Source organism: Pteropus medius, unplaced genomic scaffold, assembly GCF_902729225.1.
Source record: "Pteropus medius unplaced genomic scaffold, Ma_sr-lr_union100, whole genome shotgun sequence".
Lineage (NCBI taxonomy): Eukaryota > Metazoa > Chordata > Mammalia > Chiroptera > Pteropodidae > Pteropus > Pteropus medius.
The window spans coordinates 6,677,437-6,700,074 of NW_024355205.1; the positions used below are offsets into that span (position 1 = coordinate 6,677,437).

Genomic DNA, 22,638 nt, shown 5'->3' on the forward strand with positions numbered 1-22,638 from the left:
TTCTCTCCCAGGTAAAAGCTGGTTCCAACTCTCAGAAGATGACACAACACTGTTTAAATTGAATTACATATGTGAAGGTATTCAAGGTTCCTTACAGAAATTTTGAGTCTCACAAAATAACAATGTGTACATAAAAGACTAAATTGTGTCATGTTTTCATGAATTGATGATTCATATCATCTTCCCAATCTGCTTTTCCTTAGGGGGAGAAATGCCTTAAATAATACTGTTTTATGAAATAGAGTTTTCCAACCCTAGTTTTTGTGATTCTTGCCAACCTTCCCTCCAGTATATACCCACCTCTCTAAGCATCCTGTAATTATTCAAACTTTCAGTTGTTTATTAAAAAAACTTCATAAGAGACCTCATGTATCATATGTGTCACTTTGTGTCCAGTCCCTAAAACAGGTTAGCACAAAGCAGCTACTCAAATATTTGTTGAACAAACAAATGAATTCTAATGCAAAGGATACGGTGGCCTTGATGTCTCTGCATGTGAAGGGAACAAGTAGAGCAGCTAAAATTAACGAGTGACCATGCCAGCTGTTTAATGAATGGGTTAAGTCTTGGGCTGTTTTTATGTTGGATTTTGTGGGTCTTCTTTGGGAAATGAACTCCTTAATGTTCCTTCTGTCTTGAACTTACGGTTCTATTTCAATACCTTCTCTACTGACTCACTCCCATGCTGCTCCTTTAATCTCTGCATAAGCTCTATATTGTGATTTCCACAAAATGTTATTGCTTTAAAATGCCGCCTTTTAGCCAACATCAGCTAATGTTACAAATGGCGTTTGGTGAGTTGCTAATACTTCAGGAAGTTGTATTTTTCACAATGTCCTCATGTTTCTTAGTGTTCAAAGCAGCCAATAAAGATGAACTTAGAAGAAATTGCAGCTAATCAAGTTACTTTAAAATAAAAGCAATTCCGAGAGCACGTAAATGATCTGCCGTTGGGTATGGCTGTGACAAACCTGACTCACTCAGATTTGACAGCAGCATGGCACTGGGCAAAGAGCAGGACGGCAGTGCCCAGCAACCTCTGCTCCAGCCCTGGCTCTGCCACTGACCCAGCGAATGCTTATAGGCAGTGCCTTTCCCTCCCATGACCCTGGTGTGCTCGTTTGTAAGAGAGAGATAAAGCCTATCTCTCAGGGTGATTATGAGAAACACAGTAACATGGAAAAGTGCTTTATAGATGGTAAAGTCATACTTGAGTGAATTCTTTTATCAGCTCCATGATGGCTCTTTAAATGGCAGGGTTATTGTCCATGCCACTGGCTCTTATCAGAAGTTGCACTTAGTAACTGTTGAGTAATGCAGAAATATTTGCAGGCAACCTCTGTGGCCAAGAAGGATCTGCTTTTGCTCTGATTAAGACTTTCTCAAATTCGTAACGTTGAGCTTCACTTTGAAAATAGGTCACAAATAAAGGAAGGGGAGGTTGAAAAGTGTGTGGTTTGAAGGGCAGTAGACCAGGTCTGGGGTCTAATGGACCAAGTCAGAAGGGAAGGAATGGGTGTGTAAAAGGAAGTCTCATGAGGGCAAACATTTTTTTGTTTGATTGGTTCACTACTCTATCGCTGGTGCTATCGCTCCTGCCTGGCCTGTGGAATCTATGGATTGAACGTTAGCTGAGTGAAGTCTGTAGAATGGTACTGTATTCGCTCCATCAATATCAATGACCACATCCTTATTTTATTCAGTGAAAATAGGCAAATAAAACTTCCTCATATAGATATTTTAGAGCCCCTTTATTAATCTTTCCAAATAAGAGATTATTTGTTCATCAAATATTTTTATGGAGCATGTAGCCCATGTTGGACACCATGAGGACACTAGGGAATATAGGAGGTACCAGGAGAGATGATATTTTGATCAGGGAACAACAGGGAAGACTTTGGGAAGGAAACGACCCTTGTGTTGAGCCTTAAACAGAAGTAGAATCCCATCAGCTGTGGCCAGTATGTTGCAATTGCAATTTAAAGCTTTGTGGGTGTTTAAAGTCAAAAGTTTAATCAGATCTTCTGGTTGGACAGGGTGATATCAGAGTTTGAAAGCCCCCTCAGCGCTCTCCTGAGCTAGTAGAATCTTCTATGGCTTATGGAATATTGCAGTTGAGGGACAGAGCCTAAGGACCAAGTGCTGCTGGGGCTTTTGCCTCCTCCCAGGTGGGTTGGTTGAGGCTGAGAGGAAGCAGCAGCCAAGAAGGAAGGTGGCAGTAAGAGTGCTTCCTTTTGCTCATTCTTAATGTCAGGGAGAGTACACTGAGCATGTGGACCCTTACTAAGAGTTTTGTGTTGTTTTCAAGCTTCGATGTGTCAGAAGGTACTATAAAATGAAAATACCCTTTTAAAAATGGGATACAGACTTAAGACTGAATTTAAAATGAGAAATTGGAAGTCACGGAGGGTTCTGGGGATTAACTGTTAGGAACAATGGAGATGGAGGATTAGATGATTATGTGTGGGTGTGCTAGATATCTTCTGAGAAAATTCAGGGTGATAAAAATCATAATTTGCAAAGTATACTCATTATTGGGTGATGGTTAGCTCACTTAGTGAGGATTCACTGGAACATAATTTTTCAGCAAATATTTGAGTGCTCTCAATGTGCAAAGAACCATGATAGATGTGAGGAAGATATAAAGATGAATCAAAAGAATCCTTTCCTTTAAGGTATCCCTACTTTGGGGAGAGAGAATAACATCAATGGGATTAGGCATTAGAAAGATGCTTCTGGTGACCTTGAGGATGGATAGAGGAAGAAGTGTGACTGGGATGCTACTTGAAGTCTCCTGTAAGAGTCCAGGGGAGAGATGTTGAAGACCTGGAATCTTACAGAGGAGGATTGCTTGAGAGCTTTTGTACTTTTCCTAAACCTGAGAGCTCTCTTCTAAAATTAAATCAGATTCAGTTTATTAAGAAAAAGAAGATGCTTTCGACAAATACAAAATCTTTATTGACCCCTATTGGTATCATTGATCTGGGATGCGGTCTCCCTATTTTAAGGAATGGAGCCACAATGGAAAATCGGAAGGATTAGGAAGGAGGGATGGGAAAAGCATGGCGATATGTATGGAAGCTCCTGCTCTTTTGGCTCCGCTTTGTCATATACCAGCCTGTCCTGCTGCTCTTCCTGTCTCACCTCTCTCTCCTGCTGCTGCTGTTCCTTTTCCTCCTCATCCATTAACATGGCTTTTCCCACAATTCTTACATACTTTTCTTGTTTTCTCCATCTATCTGAATATTTCTAGCTCTGATGTTTCTGCTCTTTATTTGGGCAAATGATCTCTCAGCCTGCTAGTTCAAATGTAGGGTGGGATTTCCTGCCTCATAGAATCATGAGACTTAGATGAGAAACTGCATAGAAAATACTTTGCCGAAAGCCTTAAAACAAAATAAGGGCTCGATAAATGAGCATCTAGTACATATTTATATGCTTATGGTATTCTGCCATTTAATCTCTCCTTTCTTTTGAGTTCTTTGAGCGTTTGGTATTATTTTTTGATCTGAAGTGTTTAGCATTGTACTTGCTAATAAGAGTTCAAAACTTGATCTTAATTTCTTTTGACTACCAGGATGATATTTTGGATTTCTTATCAGTAGAACATGGAAGTGGTCTTTCTTAGAGATGGACTGGCTACCTTCACTTTCTTGTCTCTTTTACTTAGGACCAAGGGTCCCGTTTATAAAAATAGGTGACGAGCTAGCGACTAGAAAACAAAAAAAGCAAACAGTGACATTCCTTCCCTATGCGGCCATGTCCCTGCTGTCCACACACATTGTCTTCATTCGATGAGTAATCTAACAAACTAGAAACCAAATTTGTTTCATAGCTATCAGAATTGAAGTTCAGTATTGAAGAGAGAAAAGGGTACTTTTTATGAAAAAGGAGTCTTGTCATGTAAATAGACAGCTAAGAGTCGGCTGATGTGACAGTTGGCCACTGTTGTGTGCTGTTAAGGCTGTGTCTAGAGGAAGTGCAGTCAGGAAATGGGGAGGCTGTGTCTTCTACAGAAAAGCAAAGCTGCAGTGTGGAAGTTTATAAACTAGGCTTCTGTTGGATTACAGAATGTGGGCTTGAAAACCCTGCTCACTTGCTCTCTCCATTGCTTTTTTCCTTTGGAGAGCTGTTGACCAGGAAGATTAGTTTCATAAAAGCCAAGAAGTAAGTGGAATTTTAGAGAGGAATTTTAGAGACTTTGGCATCTGTAAAATAGATTTGAGTTGGATGAGAAGCCTTAATTTCCTCTAGGAGATGAAAACACAGGTCCTGTAGATTCTTTGTTCAACCCCAGAATTTCCAGGATTGTCCAAGCTGAGCCACTAGACCAATTCCACAAGCTTGTTAAGGAAAGTTGTTGCAAGTAGACCATACTCTAATTGATCCGAGTCTATCTAACTCCTGTGGCATCATGTTTATGAAATGTGATTGCTATTCTCATTCTATTAGTAATTTCAACCTGTACTTCAATATTACTTTTTTTTTTTTTTTTTGCTAAAAATAATATAATATTGTAAAATTCAAAGATAGAAATCTCTTTCTATCTTTGGTGTTTCAGTACCCCTATGTCTCACTGTTCAATGTTGAACTTCATATGATTTTTTTTCTAGTTGATTGTCTCAGGTGTTTATTTGATGACAACTGCCCTTACAAGTAATGTGATGTTATTCTCTGTTTTTAGCTATTGTGGATGATGAAAGGCTCTCTGCAGAGGAGATGGATGAGAGGAGGCGGCAGAACATCGCTTATGAATATTTGTGCCACCTAGAGGAAGCCAAAAGGTGAGATCCAGCCTTAGTCTATTTGCATACCTACTCTTGGAGATAAGCTTTAGGTGCTGTACTTTTAATAACTCATTTGCAGTCGTGTTGGTAGCAGGGTAATAGGAGAAAAACCACCTGTTTTTTATAAACGGTCAGGCACACATGAGAAAAAGTTGCTACCACAGCCAATATCAAGGCACTAGGGAGGCAACTGTTCTTTTTTCTTCCTCAGAGCCTCCCAGGAAATCTCTGGGCAAATTGTAGATTATTTCAAATTTTTCATTTCACTGACTTGGATAAGGAGTAGCAGCAGAGATTTATCAACTTCCTTTTCCTCCAGAGCTTCCTCAGATTTTCCCCCCGCCCCCACCCCTCTCCCTCAATGATTATAAATGCCCAGTAGGACAAAAGTGTTTTGGACTGAAGTCCATTGGTCACTAAGCTAGAGGATAAGTTTATGACAGCAATCTCTTTTTTAACCCATGGATGTATTGCCACTTAGGATACGTTGTCTCTAAACTCACATTGACTCTTAGACTTATTAGATTATAAGCAGATGTAGGGTTCTCCAAGGAGAAAGTGAAGATAAAGAAGGTATTTGCACTTAGGCCTCTGTGTCAGAAGAATCAGAACTTTGTCCTTTGCTGGATGAATACTGCAGTGCTCATATGCCCTGAGTTAGATTCCGATTAGTGCTTCACGCTATGATCGAGCAACAGCATTGTTTCCCGGACAGATGATATGTTCCAGCTCTCTTATCTATAGAGAAAATAAACATTTAGTTAATGGTCATTGGTGTTATCTCTGATCACTAACAAATAGCTATCTACAGAGCTAGAAGAATGAGGTTTTTAATCCATGTGCAGAACATTCAGTAACACATGTGCTAATTTGGCCTCAGAATTGCTTAAAAGGGCATTTCCAAGAGTTGTTTTATATTTTAATAGTCTTATAACTCCAAGTTCTAAAGATTAAGTTTGAAAGGTTATTTAATATATCTATGAACTCTGCAGTTAGGTTGCAGGTCATTGAAGATTCAGTCTAAGATTATTAAAAAGATGCTTCTAGTCAAGTTGTTGCTCAAAAGTTAGATAAGGAAAGTGATTCAAAGACATTTAAAATTAACATGCTTTCAATGAAAAAGTTTAAGGAGAGTTAGTGGAAACTTCCTCCTGACACACACTTTGCGTTCTAAGTTTTTTACCTCCTGTTTTTTGTAAGTGGGAAGCAGCGGCACACAGAGGTGTGTGTAATTGGGAGTCAGTAGACTGAATTTCCTAGTCCCAGCGCCACCATTTATGAGCTATGCCACCATTTACTCCTTGAGAATTTCAGTTTTGTCTCTTCCGTAATGGGGTGATAAATATGTTACCACCACCTGCCCTACTTCATGGACTTTTTTTTTTCTAAAAGTCAGCTAAAATCATGAAGGTATAAGTGTTTGTAAACTATAATGCCAGTTAGGTGTATGATGATAAGCATAATTTACTCCTGAATGTTTCAAAGTGGTATCAATATAGCTTGAAAACTTGCCATCTTTACTGTTTCCAAAATTCTGTATTTGAATTTTGTTTTAGAAAAGTCAACATAACGATTAGCCCAGGTTCTTTAAAGAATATGTCCTTAGGAACAGTTTCATTGGGAAAAAGAAGACTATAAAATATATAGTTTTTCCTCTAAGATGATAGCAATTTGTTTTACAAGGAGAGAGTTGATGTATTATGTATTTATGAATTTTTTATTAAGATCTGGACGCTTTTTGTGACTTTCAGGAAAGATGATTTTTGGTCATAGAGTATGTAAAAATTATGTGGCTATTAATAGATATATTAAATGTATGCTCTGATTACAGAAAGCATAGTATACAGAATTCTGCAAATGTTAAAGCCTTAGGAATTACATACTGGGTGTATTATAGTGCATGCATGTTTGTGTTCCTGTGAGCATAGTTGGCTTAGGTTATTGCGTTTGTACTAAATGGTATACTTAGAATGTATAAGTTTTGCCAGGAACTGTTTCTTGTTCCTTATTTCAATTGAACATATTCAGGGGAGGTTAATTAGAAATGTGGTGGTTCTATCTTTGTGCCTCTTTTCTTTCTTTCCAGAAGTGAGAATTGGAAGTCTTTCTAGTTTGTATATATTAAAAACTCAGAATTGTAAAGGTCTAGTGTATCTTTAACTTTGGTTTTATTAGTTTCAAGATTCTGTGATAACTAGTATCAGGCTGTTTAAAATATTCTTTATCCAGAGGGGATATCACTATCAACATTAAAGAAATAAAAAAGAACAATGAAGAAATACTATGAACTCTTATTTGCCAACAAATTAGAAAACCTAGATGAAATGGACAAATTCTTAGGAAGACACAAATGACCAAAACTGACACAAGAAGAAATAAAAAACCTAAATAGACTTGTAACTAGCAAGAAGATTGAGTTAGTAATCAAAAAACTTCCCATTCTTTCAGAAAACATAAGAGGAGGGAACACGTTCCAACTCATTCTATTGAGCCCGGTATTACTATAAGACCAAAACCCAAGAGATACCTCAAGAAAACCACTGACCAATATCCTTTATGAATACAAATACAAAAATTCTCAACCAAACACTAGCAAACCTAGTCCAGTGACATATGAAAAGGATTATATGCCACTAAGAGGGATTTATTTCAGGAATGCAAGCTTAGTTTAACCTCAAAATCAATCATTTGGGACTATTCAATGGGAAAATCAATCATTTGGGACTATTCAATGGGAAAATGCCTTTTCAACAAATGGTGCTGAAACAACTGTATATACACATGCATAAAAATGAATTTGAATCCTTACCTCACACCACATACAAAAATTATGTTAAAATAGATTGTTAATCTAAATGTAAGAACTACAACTATAAATCTCTTAGAAGAAAATATAGAAGCAAATCTTTGTGACTTTGGGTTAGGCAGTGGTTTCTGAGACTTGACACCAAAAAACTAACAAAAAAAGAAAAATAGATAAATTAGACATCATAAAAATTAAACTTTTTGATTGATAGGATATCATCAGAAAGTGAAAAGGCATCCCATAGAATGGGAGAAAATATTTGCAAATTATATATCTGATAAGAGACTTGTATCCAGAATAGATAAAGAACTCTTACAATTCAACATAAAAAGTAAGTAGCCTAATTTTAAAATAGACAAAAGTTCTGAATGGACATTCTCCAAATAAGATGTACAGATGGACAATAAAAACAGGACTGGATGCTTAACATCAATCATTAGGCAAATCAAAAAAATTTAGTGAGATACCACTTCATAATAGGATGGCTGTAATAAAAAAGACTGACAATAACAAGTGTTTGCAAGGATGTAGAAAAATTGAAACTCTCATACATTGCTGGTTGGATTGTAAAATGGTGCAGCTGCATTGTAAAACAGTCTGTCAACTCCTTGAAAAATTAAATACAGAGTTAACCATATGACCCAGCAATTCCACCACCAAGGAAATTGAAAACCTGTGTCTATAGAAAACCTGCACGTAAAAGTTCATTGAAGCATTATTCATTAGAGCAAAAAGTGGAAACAACTCAAATATCTAACTACTGATGAATGGATAAACAAAATATGGTATATTCATACCATAAATCATTCAGCTATAAACTATATAAATGTCTAACCAAGGTAGTGTGTACTTGAAACTAATTTAAAAAGAGAAAAAAATTAGCAAATCGAAACTAATAATGAATAAAAAGAATTATATAAATTACAACCGAGTGGGATTTATTCCAAGTATGCAAGGCTGGTTCAACATTTGAAAATCAATTAATGTGATCCATCACATCAACAGACTAAATAAGAAAAATCACATGACTGTATCCATAGATGCAGTAAAAGTATTGACAGAATCCAATACCTATTAATGATAAACATTCTCAGTAAACTAGGAATAGAGGGGAACATCCTCAAATAGAGAAAGACTATCAACAAAAATTCTACAGCCAGTATTATTCTTAATGGTGAGAAGCTCGAAGCTTTCCCATTAAGATATAAGGAAAGATGTCCCCTCTCACTACTCTTTTTCAACATTGTACTGGACATTCTAGAAAATGAAATAAGAGACGAAAAGGAAATAAAAGGTATATAGATTAGGAAGAAAGATGTAAAACTGTTTTTGTTTTCAAATAACATAATTGACTTTATAGAAAACCTGAAAGAAAGAAAAAAGTCTTGAAACTAGTAAGCAACTGTAGGAAGCTTGCTGAAATCAAGGTTAATATGCAGAAGTCAGTCACTTTCTTATATACCAGCACTGAACAATTGGAATTTTGAAATTGAAAACATAATACCTTACATTAGTACTTAAAAGTGAAATACATAGGTATAAGTTCAACAAAATTTGTACAAGATCTATGTAAGGAAAATGCTGATGAACTAAATCAAAGAACTAAGTAAATGGAGAGCTATTGCATGTTCATGGATAGGAAGACTCAGTACCGTTAAGATATCAATCCTTCTCAATTTGATCTATGGACTCAATGCAATCCCAATCAAAATTCCTGCCAGTTATTTTGTGGATACTGACAACCTGATTAAAAAGTTTATGTGGAAAAGCAAAAGACTCAGAACAGCTAACACAATATTGAAGGAGAACAAAATTGGAGGACTTACTCTACATGACATCAAACTTACTATAAAGCTACAGTAATCAAGACAGTGTGGCATTGGTAAGAGAACAGACAAATAGATCAATGGAACAGGATAGAGAACCTAGAAATAGACCCTTATAAATACAGTCAATTGATCTTTGACAAAGAAGCAAAGCAATGCAATGGAACAAAGGTGCTCTTTTCAACAAATAGTGCTGGAAAAACTGGACATTCATAGGTTAAATGAATCTAGACAAAGATCTTATACTCTTCATAAATGCAAAACTATAAGACTTTCAAAAGATAACAGAAGATGAACTAAATCAAAGCTAGATGAACTTGCCATATTCAAGTTCATCTAGCTTTTCCAGAAAAGCTAGATGAACTTGAATATGGCAATGGCTTTTAAAATATAGCACCAGTGGCATGATTCTTGAAAGAAAGAACTGATAATTTGGTCTTCATTAAAATTAAAAATTTCTATTCTGCAAAAGATGATGATGTCAAGCAAATGAGAAAACAAGCCGTAGACTGGGAGAAAATATTTGCAAAAGATACACTGATAAAGGACTGTTATTCAAAATGTATAAAGAACACTTAAAACTCAACAATAAGAAAGCAACCTGATTTAAAAATGGCCAAAGACCTTAATAGACACCTTACCAAAGAAAGCATACAGATGACAAATAAGCATAACAAAAAGCGCTCCACAGCACATGTCATCAGTGAAATAACAATGAGGTATCACTAAACATCTAGAATAATGGCCAAAATCTGGAATGCTGACAACACCAATATTGATGAGGATGTGGAGCAACCAGAACTCTCATTCATTGCTCATGGAAATCCAAGATGGTGCAGTTACTTTGGAAGATAGTTTGACAGTTTCTTACCAAATTAAAAATGCTCTCATTATATGATACAGCAATCATGCTCCTTCTATTTACCCCACAGAATGAAGGCTCATGTCCATACAAAAAGCTGCACATGGATGTTTATAGAAGCGTTTTCATAATAGCCAAAACTTGGCAGCAACCAACATACCTTCAGTCGGTAGATGGGTAAATAAACTGTGGTACCTCCAAGAGAGTGGAACACTATTCAGTGCTAAAAAAGAAATGAGCTATCAAGCCATGCAAAAAGACATGGAGGAAGCTTACATCCATATTATGAAGTGAAAGAACCTCATCTTGAAAAGGCTGCATACTATATAATTCCCAGTATATGACATCATGGAAAGAGGCAAAACTATGGAGACAATGAAAATATCAGTGGCTGGAGGAAGGAAGATGAATAGATGGAGCACAGAGGTTTTTTAGGGCAGTGGAAATACTCTATAATACCACAGTGATAGATAAATAGTATTATACATTTGTCCAAACCCATAAATGCCAATAATGAACCACAGTGTTAACTGTAGACTTTGGGTAATTATGATGTGTTAATGTAGGTTCATCAATTACTCTGGTGGGGGATGTAGATAATGGGAGAGACTATGCATATGTGGGGACAGGGAACGTATGGGAAATCCATTTATAGGAAATGTATAGAATAGGCAAATCCATAGAGACAGAAAATAGATAGTGGTTGCCTAATTCTAGGGGAATAGGTGGATAGGAGAGTGACTGTTTAATGGGTATGAACTTCTTTTTGCAGGGACAAAAATGTTCTAAAACTGATTGTGGTGATAGTTGCACGAGTCTAAGTGTACTAAAAGCCACCAAATTACACACTTTAAGAGGGTGAATTGTATGGTATATAAATTATATCTCGTTAAAGCTGTTTTTAAAGAAAAGTTACTTTGATCTGACTGGCTTTGAGAGGGCCTTAGTAAAGCCATTAAATAAGGTTAAATGGATAAAATGCATATAGAAGGTACTCTTAAGGCACATGAGATATCAAAACACTTCATTTTATGTTTTTCCTTTTTTTTTTTGAGCATCTACTGTATATAAACACAGTAGGGTCATCTTGGGAGCTGGAGATAAAGCAACTAACAATGCTGTGCTTCAAAAGGCTCACTCTGGTTAAAGCTTTCACTCACGAGTTGCAAATTCTTTCCTTTACCTATATTTGCTCTGTGTGTGTGCGCTCGCACACGTGTGTGCATCTCCTTGTATCCAGCCCATCATCATCCTCCTAAATATCATATGTTCACATCTCTATCTCACCACCAGCCTATTGAAGGCTTTTAAAGTCTCTTGCTAGATTACTGCAGTGGTCTCTAATTGGTTTCTGCACTTCACTCCTTTATCTGTATCACAGTCAGATGAATCTTTTCAAAACCCTGATCTGTTGTGGCCAATTCTTCTTAAAACCTTCCAATTGTTTCTCAGTACTCTCAGCATAAAGACCAAACACCTCATAGGCTCTGCAGAATCCAGTCCTTACAGCCTCTCCAGTTTCATGTTGTGCCCTGTTCCTTATTGTTCTATATTCCAGCCACACTGACCCCTTTTCATTTCCATATTTCTTCCTACACTGGACCTTTTCCTACTCTACCTAGTCAGACTCTACTCAGTCTTCAGATTACATCTCTCTTCTCCAGGGAGTCCTTCGCTCCTTGACATCCCCATCTAGGTCAAATACTCCTACTTTAAGTTATCACGACATCATATCTCTAACACATTTGAATGAATTACTTAGTGCTCAGCCTTGAATTATCATTTGTTACTAATGAGGGTTTATTTCACTCTATTTCTTATAGGTTTTGGTTCTCTTAGGGGTAATGAGTAGGATATTAATTAGATTCATGATAAACAGGATTCTAGATGATTTGACTAGACTGCCAGACTAGAGGTAAAATTTAATCTTTGTCTCAGTGGAAAATTCTATACTGCAGTTAGATGGTACAGGTTTTTCCTGCCATTTACATGACCCAATGGGTTATGAGGCTGATTATTCTAGACAATTTAATGATACCACAGTGAAGTAAAAGATATCCAAAGAAGGGCAGAGAGTATTTTTCAGTGAGTAAATGACAAGAGAAGAAGAGGTAACCTGTGTGTAAGATGACTTTATGGCTGAAATCATTGCTCGTAGTTTATAAAATTACGAAGTCTACATATAGACTTGTTCATTAAGTCTCAAAATACTAAAATTAATGGCAAGGAAGGGAAATGAAAAGGGCATATTTTTAGGGCTAAAAAAGAGAGAGAATTGTTTTATGAAGTACTCTTCACCCGAGGGATGTGTTTCTCCAGAAGCTAAAGGGTTTAGATGATGTCATGGAGAGCTAATCACAATTGTACTGGGAGGCAGAGGATGTCTGGCATATGTATTAGTTATCCTTGGCTGTGTAACAAATTACTCAAACTCAGGAGCTTCAAACAACAAACATTTATCTCGTAATATTTGAGGGTCAGGAATCTGGCATAGGTTAATGGGTCCTCTGCCTCAGTCTCTGAGAAAGAGGCAGTCAACACAAGTTCCAAGCAGAGCTGATTGGCTTCCAAGCTCACTCATAGTGTTGGCAGGATTCAATTCCTGATGGACATTTGGACTGGGGACCTCTGTTCCTCACTGCTGTTGGTCAGAGGCTTCCCTCAGTTTCTTGACATATGGGTCTCTCTATAGGGCAGCTCACAGTATGGCAGCTGCCTTCCATCAGAGTGAGTGAACGAGAGAGCAAGAAAGGAAAGTAAAATGGAAGCCAGAGTCTTTTTGTAACCTATTCTCAGAAGTGGTGTCCCATACTTTGCTGAATTTTATCCATTAGAATAAAGTTACTAAATCCAGCTGGTGCTCAAGGGGAAACTTACACAGGGGCATGAATTCAAGAAGGCTGGGACCACTGGGGGCCACCTTAGAAGCTACCTTCTACATAATGTGTACAAATCCTTTTGAAATTGACCCCAAAAAGGGTAATTGAGGGGGGAAAAATCTTCTTTGTTACTGTCAGAAACCAAAACGATGCCTTGATCTAAATGATTATGGTACTAAGGTTATTTATGCCTTGATGTTTTTGAATTGTGAGCTATTTTAAAGTAAGCTTTTCATTCCTCTACCATTTCAAATGATACTAAATGAACTTATCAGTTTTCTTTTTGGGTAGGCCCTGAAGACTAAGTTGATAGTTTCTTTGCTGTGGGAATTTTGCTGAAATAAGGCTGTGCAGACAAGTCTGCTACTCATATGGGCTTGGAAAGATTCTCTCGCATGCCAGAAATCCCACTGTTTAAATTAAAGAGTTACTTTTCTAAAAGAATTAGTACTGCTGAGTAGATTTATGTTAATCTCTGCAAACTATATTTGAATAATGAAAATGAATCTATTTTATGAACTTCCGGCTTTAGATTTTTAGGACAACTGTGCAAAAATTTAAGGGAGAGAGTTCTCTTTGGGAAAAGTCTGTTGAGGAAGGAATCCAACTGGAGCTGTCATGAAGGTCGCAAATGAGGAGGGGTCTTGGCAAGAAATGGAGAGGGAATTTGCAAATTGCAGTTGAGCAGATAGTTATGAATGGGGCTGCTCTTATGTTTCCCAAGGAAAGGTCCTGAAATATTATGTTACTTTTTTGGGGGAAAGAAAAATGCATACAAATCTTTGCTGTGCTTGTGTTTTCTGTCCTACCTCTGAAAATAAACAAAGCTAAAAAAGGCTTCCCTTGGTGACGGACTTGTTTAGAAATATTATCTTCAAAGAGCTCTTGATGTGAGCCAAAGTGTTCTTTGTATTAGTGAATCTGAGACAGTTTCATATGTGCCCTACAAAGGAAACAAAACACGGGTATGATTCCTTTTGTTTCAGAGCTGACAACGCAGACAGCAAAAGGACACCTCATTGACTGGATTAAGACTCAGGCTTTGACCTTACATGGTACATTTGGTCATGTGCCGCATAACATCGACGGACTTCATATATGATGGTGGTCCCATAAAATTATAGTGGAAATGAAAAATTCTTATCTGAGCACCAAGTGACATCATAACCTTTGTAATGTCTTAAAGCAACTAGATTACTGTTTTGGGCTGGTCTCAATCTATCAATAGTAATGCTAAAGTTACAAATACCTGGGGACACTCACCTGGGCCCTGGTGAGTTTCCCACAGATATCTCCCCTTTCTAAACTATCGTTAACACTGGACTGGCCCTCATGGTTTAGTTTATGATTGCAAGATGCCCCTTGGTGATAAATGTCTGAAGGAAGAAAAAGTTTATTACGTACAGGCCCTGGAGCGTACAAGGCATGATGGGGGCACATGTCAAGGTCCAGGGCAGAGGGAAAGAGTGCAGGGGCCTGGGTTTCTGATATTATTGGGGTCAAGGGTGGGGGCCTGGGGTTTCAGGGGCTCTGTTGGTGAATTTAAAACAGGAATTTAAAGCATGGGAAGAGAAAAAACCAAGTAGCCCAAATGGTCAGTTAATGAAATCAACCGAGATCTCTAAAACAAAGAGGCCTCAGTGGGGGAAGACAGCCTGCCTCTTTATCTAGTCGTGTGGCTGGCAATGTGTTCATTTTAGATAGTCTTTCTTGAAGTGGATGCCTCGGCCATCAAGGCTAAAGTGAGACACTTGCATTAGAAAAAGAAAAGCCAGCTGTCAGGGCTGGTGTGAACAAACCTACTGCACAGCCAGTCTTATAAAAGTGTAGCATGTACAATCACAGTAGTAGGCTACCCCATCTGGGTTTGCGTAGGTGCCCTCTTGATGTTCCCACAACCATGAAATTGCCTACCAGTGCATTTCTCAGAACACATTTTTGTTGTTAAGCGGGTACATGACTGTAGTGAATTCGAGAATCAGATTTGAAAGAAGTGCTTCAAATGTTTAAGCAAGTGAGACCCATTGAGTGTGGATTTGTTTAACACCGACTATTTACGATTAGTTTAATGAAAAGAATCTTATTCTTTAGAGAATCCAGTGGATTTCCTCTCTGCATTCGGATGTTCCTGTCTTTACTTCTAAGTATGCCGCCCGTGGCTGGCTTATAAGCAATGATAACAGAAACTTAGTGTTTGGAAGAAAATATCTTTCTTGGTAATCAGTTCATTAAGAGACATATTATTGCTCTGTATAACAAATTAATGATATTTCAAGGAATTCTTAATTGCATTTTCAAAGCATGAAATCTTTGATATTTCTATGGTAACTGCATTTCCTTCTTGTTTTCTCCTTGACGCTGACCCCACCTCTGCTGTCCAAGAGAACAAAGTTGAAATGCGGCTGGCAGGCTGGTAGGGCAGGGGATGCAGCTGAGTTGAGAGCAGGTGTCCTTCACAGGCTCTGGCTCCCAGGTGAGGGGAGGACCTGCCTCTGAGGAGTAGCCTGCTTGGGACTGCTTTCCAGCTAGTTTGCCTTGGGAGCCATATGCCAGAGGGACCCAGGACCTTTCTGGCAGGTCAGAGCTAGTCAGACCAAGGCACATCTCAATAGTAGGGAGAGAGAGGAACTTGCCTGGAGAACCAAGTTATCAGATGTAGCCTGGGAGAAAGCGAAATGTGGTCTTAGTGGGTTGTCTCCATGGCACAAGATGAGCCAGCCCAGCCTGCCAGGGTATGGTGCTTGCAGGTGGGCCTTGGGGGAAATGGTGCTGAGGTCCAGTTGGGGAGTTACAAGGGATTGTGCCTTGGAGCTGGAGTAGAAGGGACAGATGTTATGGATGTAAAGGGAGGAGCCGCAGGGTTTGGCAAAGGACCAGGTTCGGAGAACAGAGGACACTCAGAGGTCAGATGCTTTCTGGCAGATCCAGGCATTGCTTATCTGACTCTGGGACACATTGCGTGGTCTCCATCAGCTGAGCCTGGGGTTGGGACACAGAGTTGGGAGACTTTGTTTTTAATTTCACATATTTTGTGTTCTAGCCGTGGGTATATATTGGACAGGTGCCAATCAGGTGTGATCGGACAGATGAAAGCTTAACTTCTCAGAGTGCTGGTATTTCTCAATACAAATAATTGATACTAATCATCTCTAGCCAAATAGTTTATATTTGTTTCCAGTCTCTTTGAAATTGGAGAACTGGGAGAGATTTGGAATTTTCCATAGTTTCAAATGTACTTTACTGCAAAGGTTATCACATGAGTATCCATTCACCAGGCTTGGTACTTGAAGCACTCAACTAACACAGGGTTTTCCCTTTTTATATAGAGAAACCAAGTCCTGGAAAAACTTAATTTATCCAAGGTCACAGACAACGGGCAATATAAACAGTGTCCCAATCCAGGCTTGTCTGACTTCAAAGCCTGTGTGCTTCAAAACTGACACACTGTCTTTTTACCTCTTAATGTGTTTTGATTATTTCTTCATTGTAAGTTCAAACTTTAGTTTCGGTGGTCTTAGTTTTTATATTCTATGTGCACTAGCTTTGTTCTAGCTCTTGATCAGTTCTCACTACTTGAGTTTTGGTGGAATTAGCACAATATAACATAACCATCTATTGTCTCTTTTTTTTCTGTTTTTGGTTTTTTTCCTTTATCTTTTTTTCTTCCCTTTTCTGTTGCTTACTCGTGTTTTTGTTTTGTTTTAACTGGCAGTACTATTGGTAATTTGTTATGGGAAGAATTTATCTTATGTTCTCTTTCCCTCCCACCCTCCCTCTCTTCCTTCTTTTTCTTTCTCACTGTCTTTCTCTCTCTTTTCTATTTGTCTTTTTAAAGTTTTAGTAGGAATTTGCACTTTTCAGTGATGTAGATTTTATTGTCTTCTCACTCAAGATACTTTTGGTGCATCTTCTTGGTTGGGTGTGGATTCTACATTCAATTTATCCGTTGTCTTTTTGATTCTGCCACTATTATGACTGGTTTGGAAGAATGCTTTGCTTTTTTGTTGAAACATCAAAAGGTATGAATAGCAAATACCACTGAGGTCTCTTCCTTCCTGTATGAACCTCACCACCAGATGCTGCTTCATGCTGTGATGCTTAAAAGTCATAAAACAGTGTCATTATTCAAGGCATAGAAGGTCTTTAAGGAAGGCTGATGGGGGAAAATACTTGTAGAAAGTTGTTACAGAATGCTTTTTTCATATCTGCCATTTGTAGAATGTAGAATGGTCTTACATTGCTTTTTGGTCTAAACACTTCTTTTTCTCTAATAGAGTGCAGATCCCATTTCATATATGGAAGTACTGAGACTCAGAGAAATTCTGAGGTTCACTCCAGACCCTGCAAATCCATCTCTATGCAGTGGGGCCCTGGAGTCTGCATTTTAACAAATCGCTCAGGTAAACATTTATGCACACTGAAATTTGAGAATTACTCTCTCAATAGGGAAGAGACCAGCATCTGTGACTGATGCTGTCTCAGCAGCTCCAGATTTTCTACCCCAGCTCTGATGAAAAGAACACAAATACCCCTTCCTCTGTGAGGAGAAGAGGAAAGGATGGATGTTGAGGGTTGTCATCTGCTGAGAAGTGAGAAGGATGAGAAGATGGAAGAATGAAAACGGCTGCTGTAAATTGATAGAGCATCCACCAGGTTTGGATAGAAAGCCTGGGCAGTTTTAAAGAGCCAATTAATATTCTAAATTTTTCTCGTGGAGCCAATCAGCACATTTTTCTGAAAATTTCCAACAAGATGAGAGAAATTGAACAGGATAACTAGGCTCAGGAATTGGCCATTGGCTCTGGGAAAGTCATGGAAACAAGGACCCCAGGGTGTTGATGTGAGCATCACTCACATGGGATGGCCTTGAGGTCCCACCTGGACAAGGCGCCTTGTGAAGCCAGGATGAATAAGATGGAGTGAGGTAATAGAGGGCGAGTCAGGGAACCACCTCTGATGAAGACGAAGGGCAGGACCTATAAGAATAAGGAAGTAGAGAAGTGGGTAAATGGAAAGCTTTATTCAGAGATTTGGAAGCCTGGATCTCAAAGGTGGAGTATTTCTGGGTAGCGATAAGGTCCAAGGTATGGTGGGGCTTGTGTGTGGTTGAGGTGGAATGCAGGCGAAAACTTCAGATGCAGGAGGAATTCTCTGAGCTGTGCTGTTGGGTGTTCCCAGTGTCATCCACATTCTTCTAGAAGCTTCAGATCAGGGGCGGGTATGGGAGAAGCACAGTGATTGTGGCAAGAAAGGAGGGTCCTGGAAGTTAGAAGAATGACAGGGTTGGAGTGAGACAGGAGTGAGGTGTGGGGAGAGGTCTTGGAAGAGAGGTGATAGGACATAGCCCGGAAGAAAGAAAGTTTAACTAGAGTGGTGACGAGCCTATGATCTTTGGGCCAGCGAGTTAAGGAAATTGGAGGGGACGACCACCTCCGGTTTATGAGAGGAGGTGTTATGAAGGAAAAGCCAGATTTCCCCTAAGACAGGTGGATGGGGAAAGTGGAAAAAAATGTTGAGAATATAGGAGAATTATATTTTTACACCAGGTCAAGCGTTCCCGAGGCACATGGGAAGGAATTGGTAAATTTTGAGTATGTCTAAAGAGGAGCGAGACAGATGACTATATCCAAGAGTGTTTATGGGTCAGCACTTCTATCAGAGTTAAGAAGGAGACTCAAACCACTGCAAAAGCAAGTTTAGATTTATTAAACTATGGTAGGAGCCTATTAGAGATCTTCTGTTACTAATTTATCACTAATTCATTTGCTGTGACATACATTTTAAGCCCTTGCGATCTAGAATAAAACAGTTTTATGTCATGTTTCCAGATATCTATGTGATGATGTACAGAAGTGTGCATGTGTCTAACTAAACAACAGAGATTCATAAAGCAACACTTAGCCCTTACTAAATGCAGCATGCTCTGACATTTACTGCTCTGTTCTAATTCATTTTCTCAGAAAATGCTGATTAAGATTCGTTGTGTTGATTTCATGAAGCATGCAGGGATCAGCCTGCAGCTGGACAAACATGCTTATACTATCTTGAGCCTGCCTTGGTAATGTATTAGATGCTGTTTCTTTGTCATCTCTTGGATGAAGGACATTAATTTTGTGCATCTAGATTACACTTAGGCTTATTGTATGGTCAGAGAGAAGCCAGAAAGTCATGTTTGATCAAGTCTTTCCTGCTTAAAACCTTTACTGGCTCTACATTGCCTATTCAATTCAAATGGCACCTCCTTAGCCTAGCACAGTGGCCCACACTAGTATTACTCTTTTGAAGTTTTTCTATGGTTAATCACTCTCTCTTTGGTTTTGCCTTAGGCCCTTGTTCTGCTTCCATTGCACTCAGTCCACTTTATGATAACTTTTACTACATGTTGCCCTTTCCTAGCTGTCAGAAGCTCCTTGGAAAAGATGCCCTGACTCTCAGTACCCCCAGGGCCTACCACAGGGCCTGGCACAGATTGGGATTAGGATGGTTTGCCTGAGCGAATGATGTTGTGATCTCAGAACTCCTGCCTTAGATCCTCGTTCAGTGTGGTTTGGCTTAGAGGGGCCTTGTAAGGGGCCCCGATTCTCTCCATTGAATAGCTCTTGCTGATAACTGATGATTTTCACTGCTGAATTCCCTTTGGGGAACACAGACCAGCTGACAATGCTTGGACATTTTATTATGAAAGTGATGGTCTCAAAATTGCTGAACTCATATTCAACAGACATTCAGTGTGCCGTTTCCCATGCCTCTCACAGCTTTGGATATCATGGGACTGGGTGTTGCTCACCTTTTCATTTCAGTGGAGTAATTTGTCTAGTGGCTTCTCTGTGTTCATGACATTATGAAATGAAAATGTTAAAAGACCTTTGCAAATACAGACCTCTACCCCTGATGATGCGTTCTGTACAAAAAGATTTATAGGCTTTTTGTGGATCGAAACTGACAAAAGTCTAAAACATACCAACAAGACAGACTTAAGGATAATTAACAAAGAGTCAGCAAACTTCAGTGATGAATGGAGCTGGTTAGAAATCCAGCAGCTAAGTCAGACCATAAAATAAATTCATTTATGTGTGTGTGTTGGTTTTGAGAAACTGATAGACAAAATGAGTAGATAGAATATTATTTTCTTGTTCCTAGTATACCTCCCAGGCTGGAGGTGGACAGAGAACAAAGAGGAAGCGGTCCGGTTCAGTCTGGGAGGGAAGAGGCGACACGGCTTCTGGTAGCAACATTAAAAAATAGGAGCAAGTGAGTCATTTTAATATTTTTTTATTTAAGCCAGTCTATCCAAAATATCATTTAAGTATATAATCAATGCACAAAACTTTAATGAGATATATTACTATCTTTGTCCTTGTAGTACAGGTATATCTCATTTCAGAGTAGCTGCCCATCAAGCATTCAGTAGCCACATAGGACCAAGGAGCTACCATACTGGAAGGGACAGGCCCTCGATGCTTGACCTTTAGTCTGTGTGGTCCTCAGAAGGACTTCCGATTGTGCCAAGCAAAATGAGAAAGGGTGCAGAGGTAGTTCTGTTTTGTCTACATTAGAAGCAAAGTAAAGCTTTAAGAGACTCTCTGATGGTCTCTTGCTTTGTCCATGAAGTTTAGTAACCAAAATGGATGTGGGTAAGGCGGTGATCAAAGAGTCACCTGTTGGTCAACAGGCCTTTCTGCGGGCAGCAAATTCGCATTGCTTTTTTGCTTCTCCCTTATTTAGTAAAAGACTTGATGAACTGTGACAAAATCAGCCATCTTATTTTTAGACTCAGTGGAATTAAATTAAGACCTGTCCACATTGCTTAATTTTACAAGGGTGGTGGTTGAAGGAGGAGGGGGTGAGTAGTCCAAACACAGAGAAGAAGGAAGTAGGCCTGATATCGACATTTTAATACTCGAGACTGAAAACAAAGTGTCTACTGTTACAAAGGCCAGGAAGGATGCTCTCTTTCTACCCAGACAAACATTTTCTAAATTTTATTCACAGGAAGATTCATTGTATACAGCTGCAGAAACAATAGAAAATAAAGTTTCTTGATTATCAGAGAAGCATTATTTAAATAAAATTAACAGGTTTGGTGTTTTGAGTTGGAAGTGACATTCTGTTTTTGTTCTTCTCAGTATATGAACCATAGTTGATTTCTTTTCCCTCATCCTGGCTCAGTATCGGAGTGACCTCGAGCTGAGCACGATCTCAGTGTCTCAGCCTCCTTGTGAAATGGATCCAGGAATACCTTTCACACCTACATCGTAGCCTTATAATGTAAAAAGCAGCCTGAGAGTCAAGCATTATATTGGTGTAAATTATAAAGTGTTGAAACGGGGAACAAAATACCTCTTAAATTTCATTGTTTATTACAAAAACATTTTCAGTAGTAGGAACAGCTGTGAATCAGGCATCTCAACTTAATTAGAGTCAAAGAATGTGTGCCTTCAGCTGCTTTTTCGTGATGCTGTTTGCACATTGACTTCCTGTCTAGCTTAAATAGAGATAGAGTAGGTTTATGCAGGGAAGAATGAGTACATCTGAACAATCTAGAAGTGGAATCTTCTTCCTGTAAGCAGTATTTTCAATACCAGATACAGGCCCTTCTTTTATAGCATAAGGAAGTAGGAAATTGCTTTTTGAACCTGGATAGACACATTGTTAATTATACCTTTTCACAGTAAAGCATCCATTGAGGATGTACTTTGACCAATGTTGGCATAGAAAATCCAGCTTTTAAATAAATGTAATTCATACTGGAAAGATCATCATCTCTTTCAGGAAGAATATTATGGTGGTTAAAAAATGTTGACCCCTTGACCTGCCATCTTGAGCAGGACTGTAAGCTAATCATTGGCTGTTAGGAGTGACTTGGGCAGCAGGTAGACTGGACTTCTTTGATCAGGCGCGTAAAGCTGCAGGTTTTCTCCTGGCCACCTGGAACACTGCAGCAAGACAGCACCTTTTCTGAAATAAATCAGAAATCAAGCTCATTTAGGTTCACCTCAGCTCTCCCACTCCCCCTTAGGTCAAGTGTAACTGTATATCTGCTCTTCTCAAGCCCCAGTCTTAAAATTGTGGCCCCTTATGCTAGTCCTGATGCCTCTTCTCTCCACCCCACCCCCACCCATGCTGATGAAGCAGAATTGGGACGTTGGGGAGAGGACCCCAATAGATAACTCCTTAGCCCCTCAGAGGTCCTCCAGGAGGAGCTGCAAGATGGGAAAGGATCAATGGAATAATAACAAAAGCTTTTCCATCCTCTCGTGAAGCATTCTAGAATTAGGCATTGTGGTTATTTTATTTACGTAATGGGGGGCTACAGTGTTGGTAGAGGGAAGAAACCCGTGTGACCTCGGGGTATTAGGAATGCAAGTTTTTTGAGGACATAGATGGACTCATTGATTATAGTTTCTTCTGTCATTCTCCAGGACATCTGTTTTCCAGCAGGGTCTCGTCAAAGGTGTGGTGCTTAAAAATACTTCCA

At 38.8% G+C, this 22,638-nt stretch overlaps 1 protein-coding gene across 1 annotated transcript in view; it reads left to right on the top strand.

Annotated features, from left to right (window-relative positions):
* The window catches only part of IQGAP2 (IQ motif containing GTPase activating protein 2), a 251,621-nt gene that overhangs the window by 37,220 nt on the left and 191,763 nt on the right, over positions 1 to 22,638 (top strand). The window contains exon 2 of the mRNA XM_039857724.1: positions 4,685 to 4,784. Within this exon, the coding sequence (XP_039713658.1) occupies positions 4,685 to 4,784 (100 nt within the window). The remainder of the gene's footprint in view (positions 1 to 4,684; positions 4,785 to 22,638) is intronic.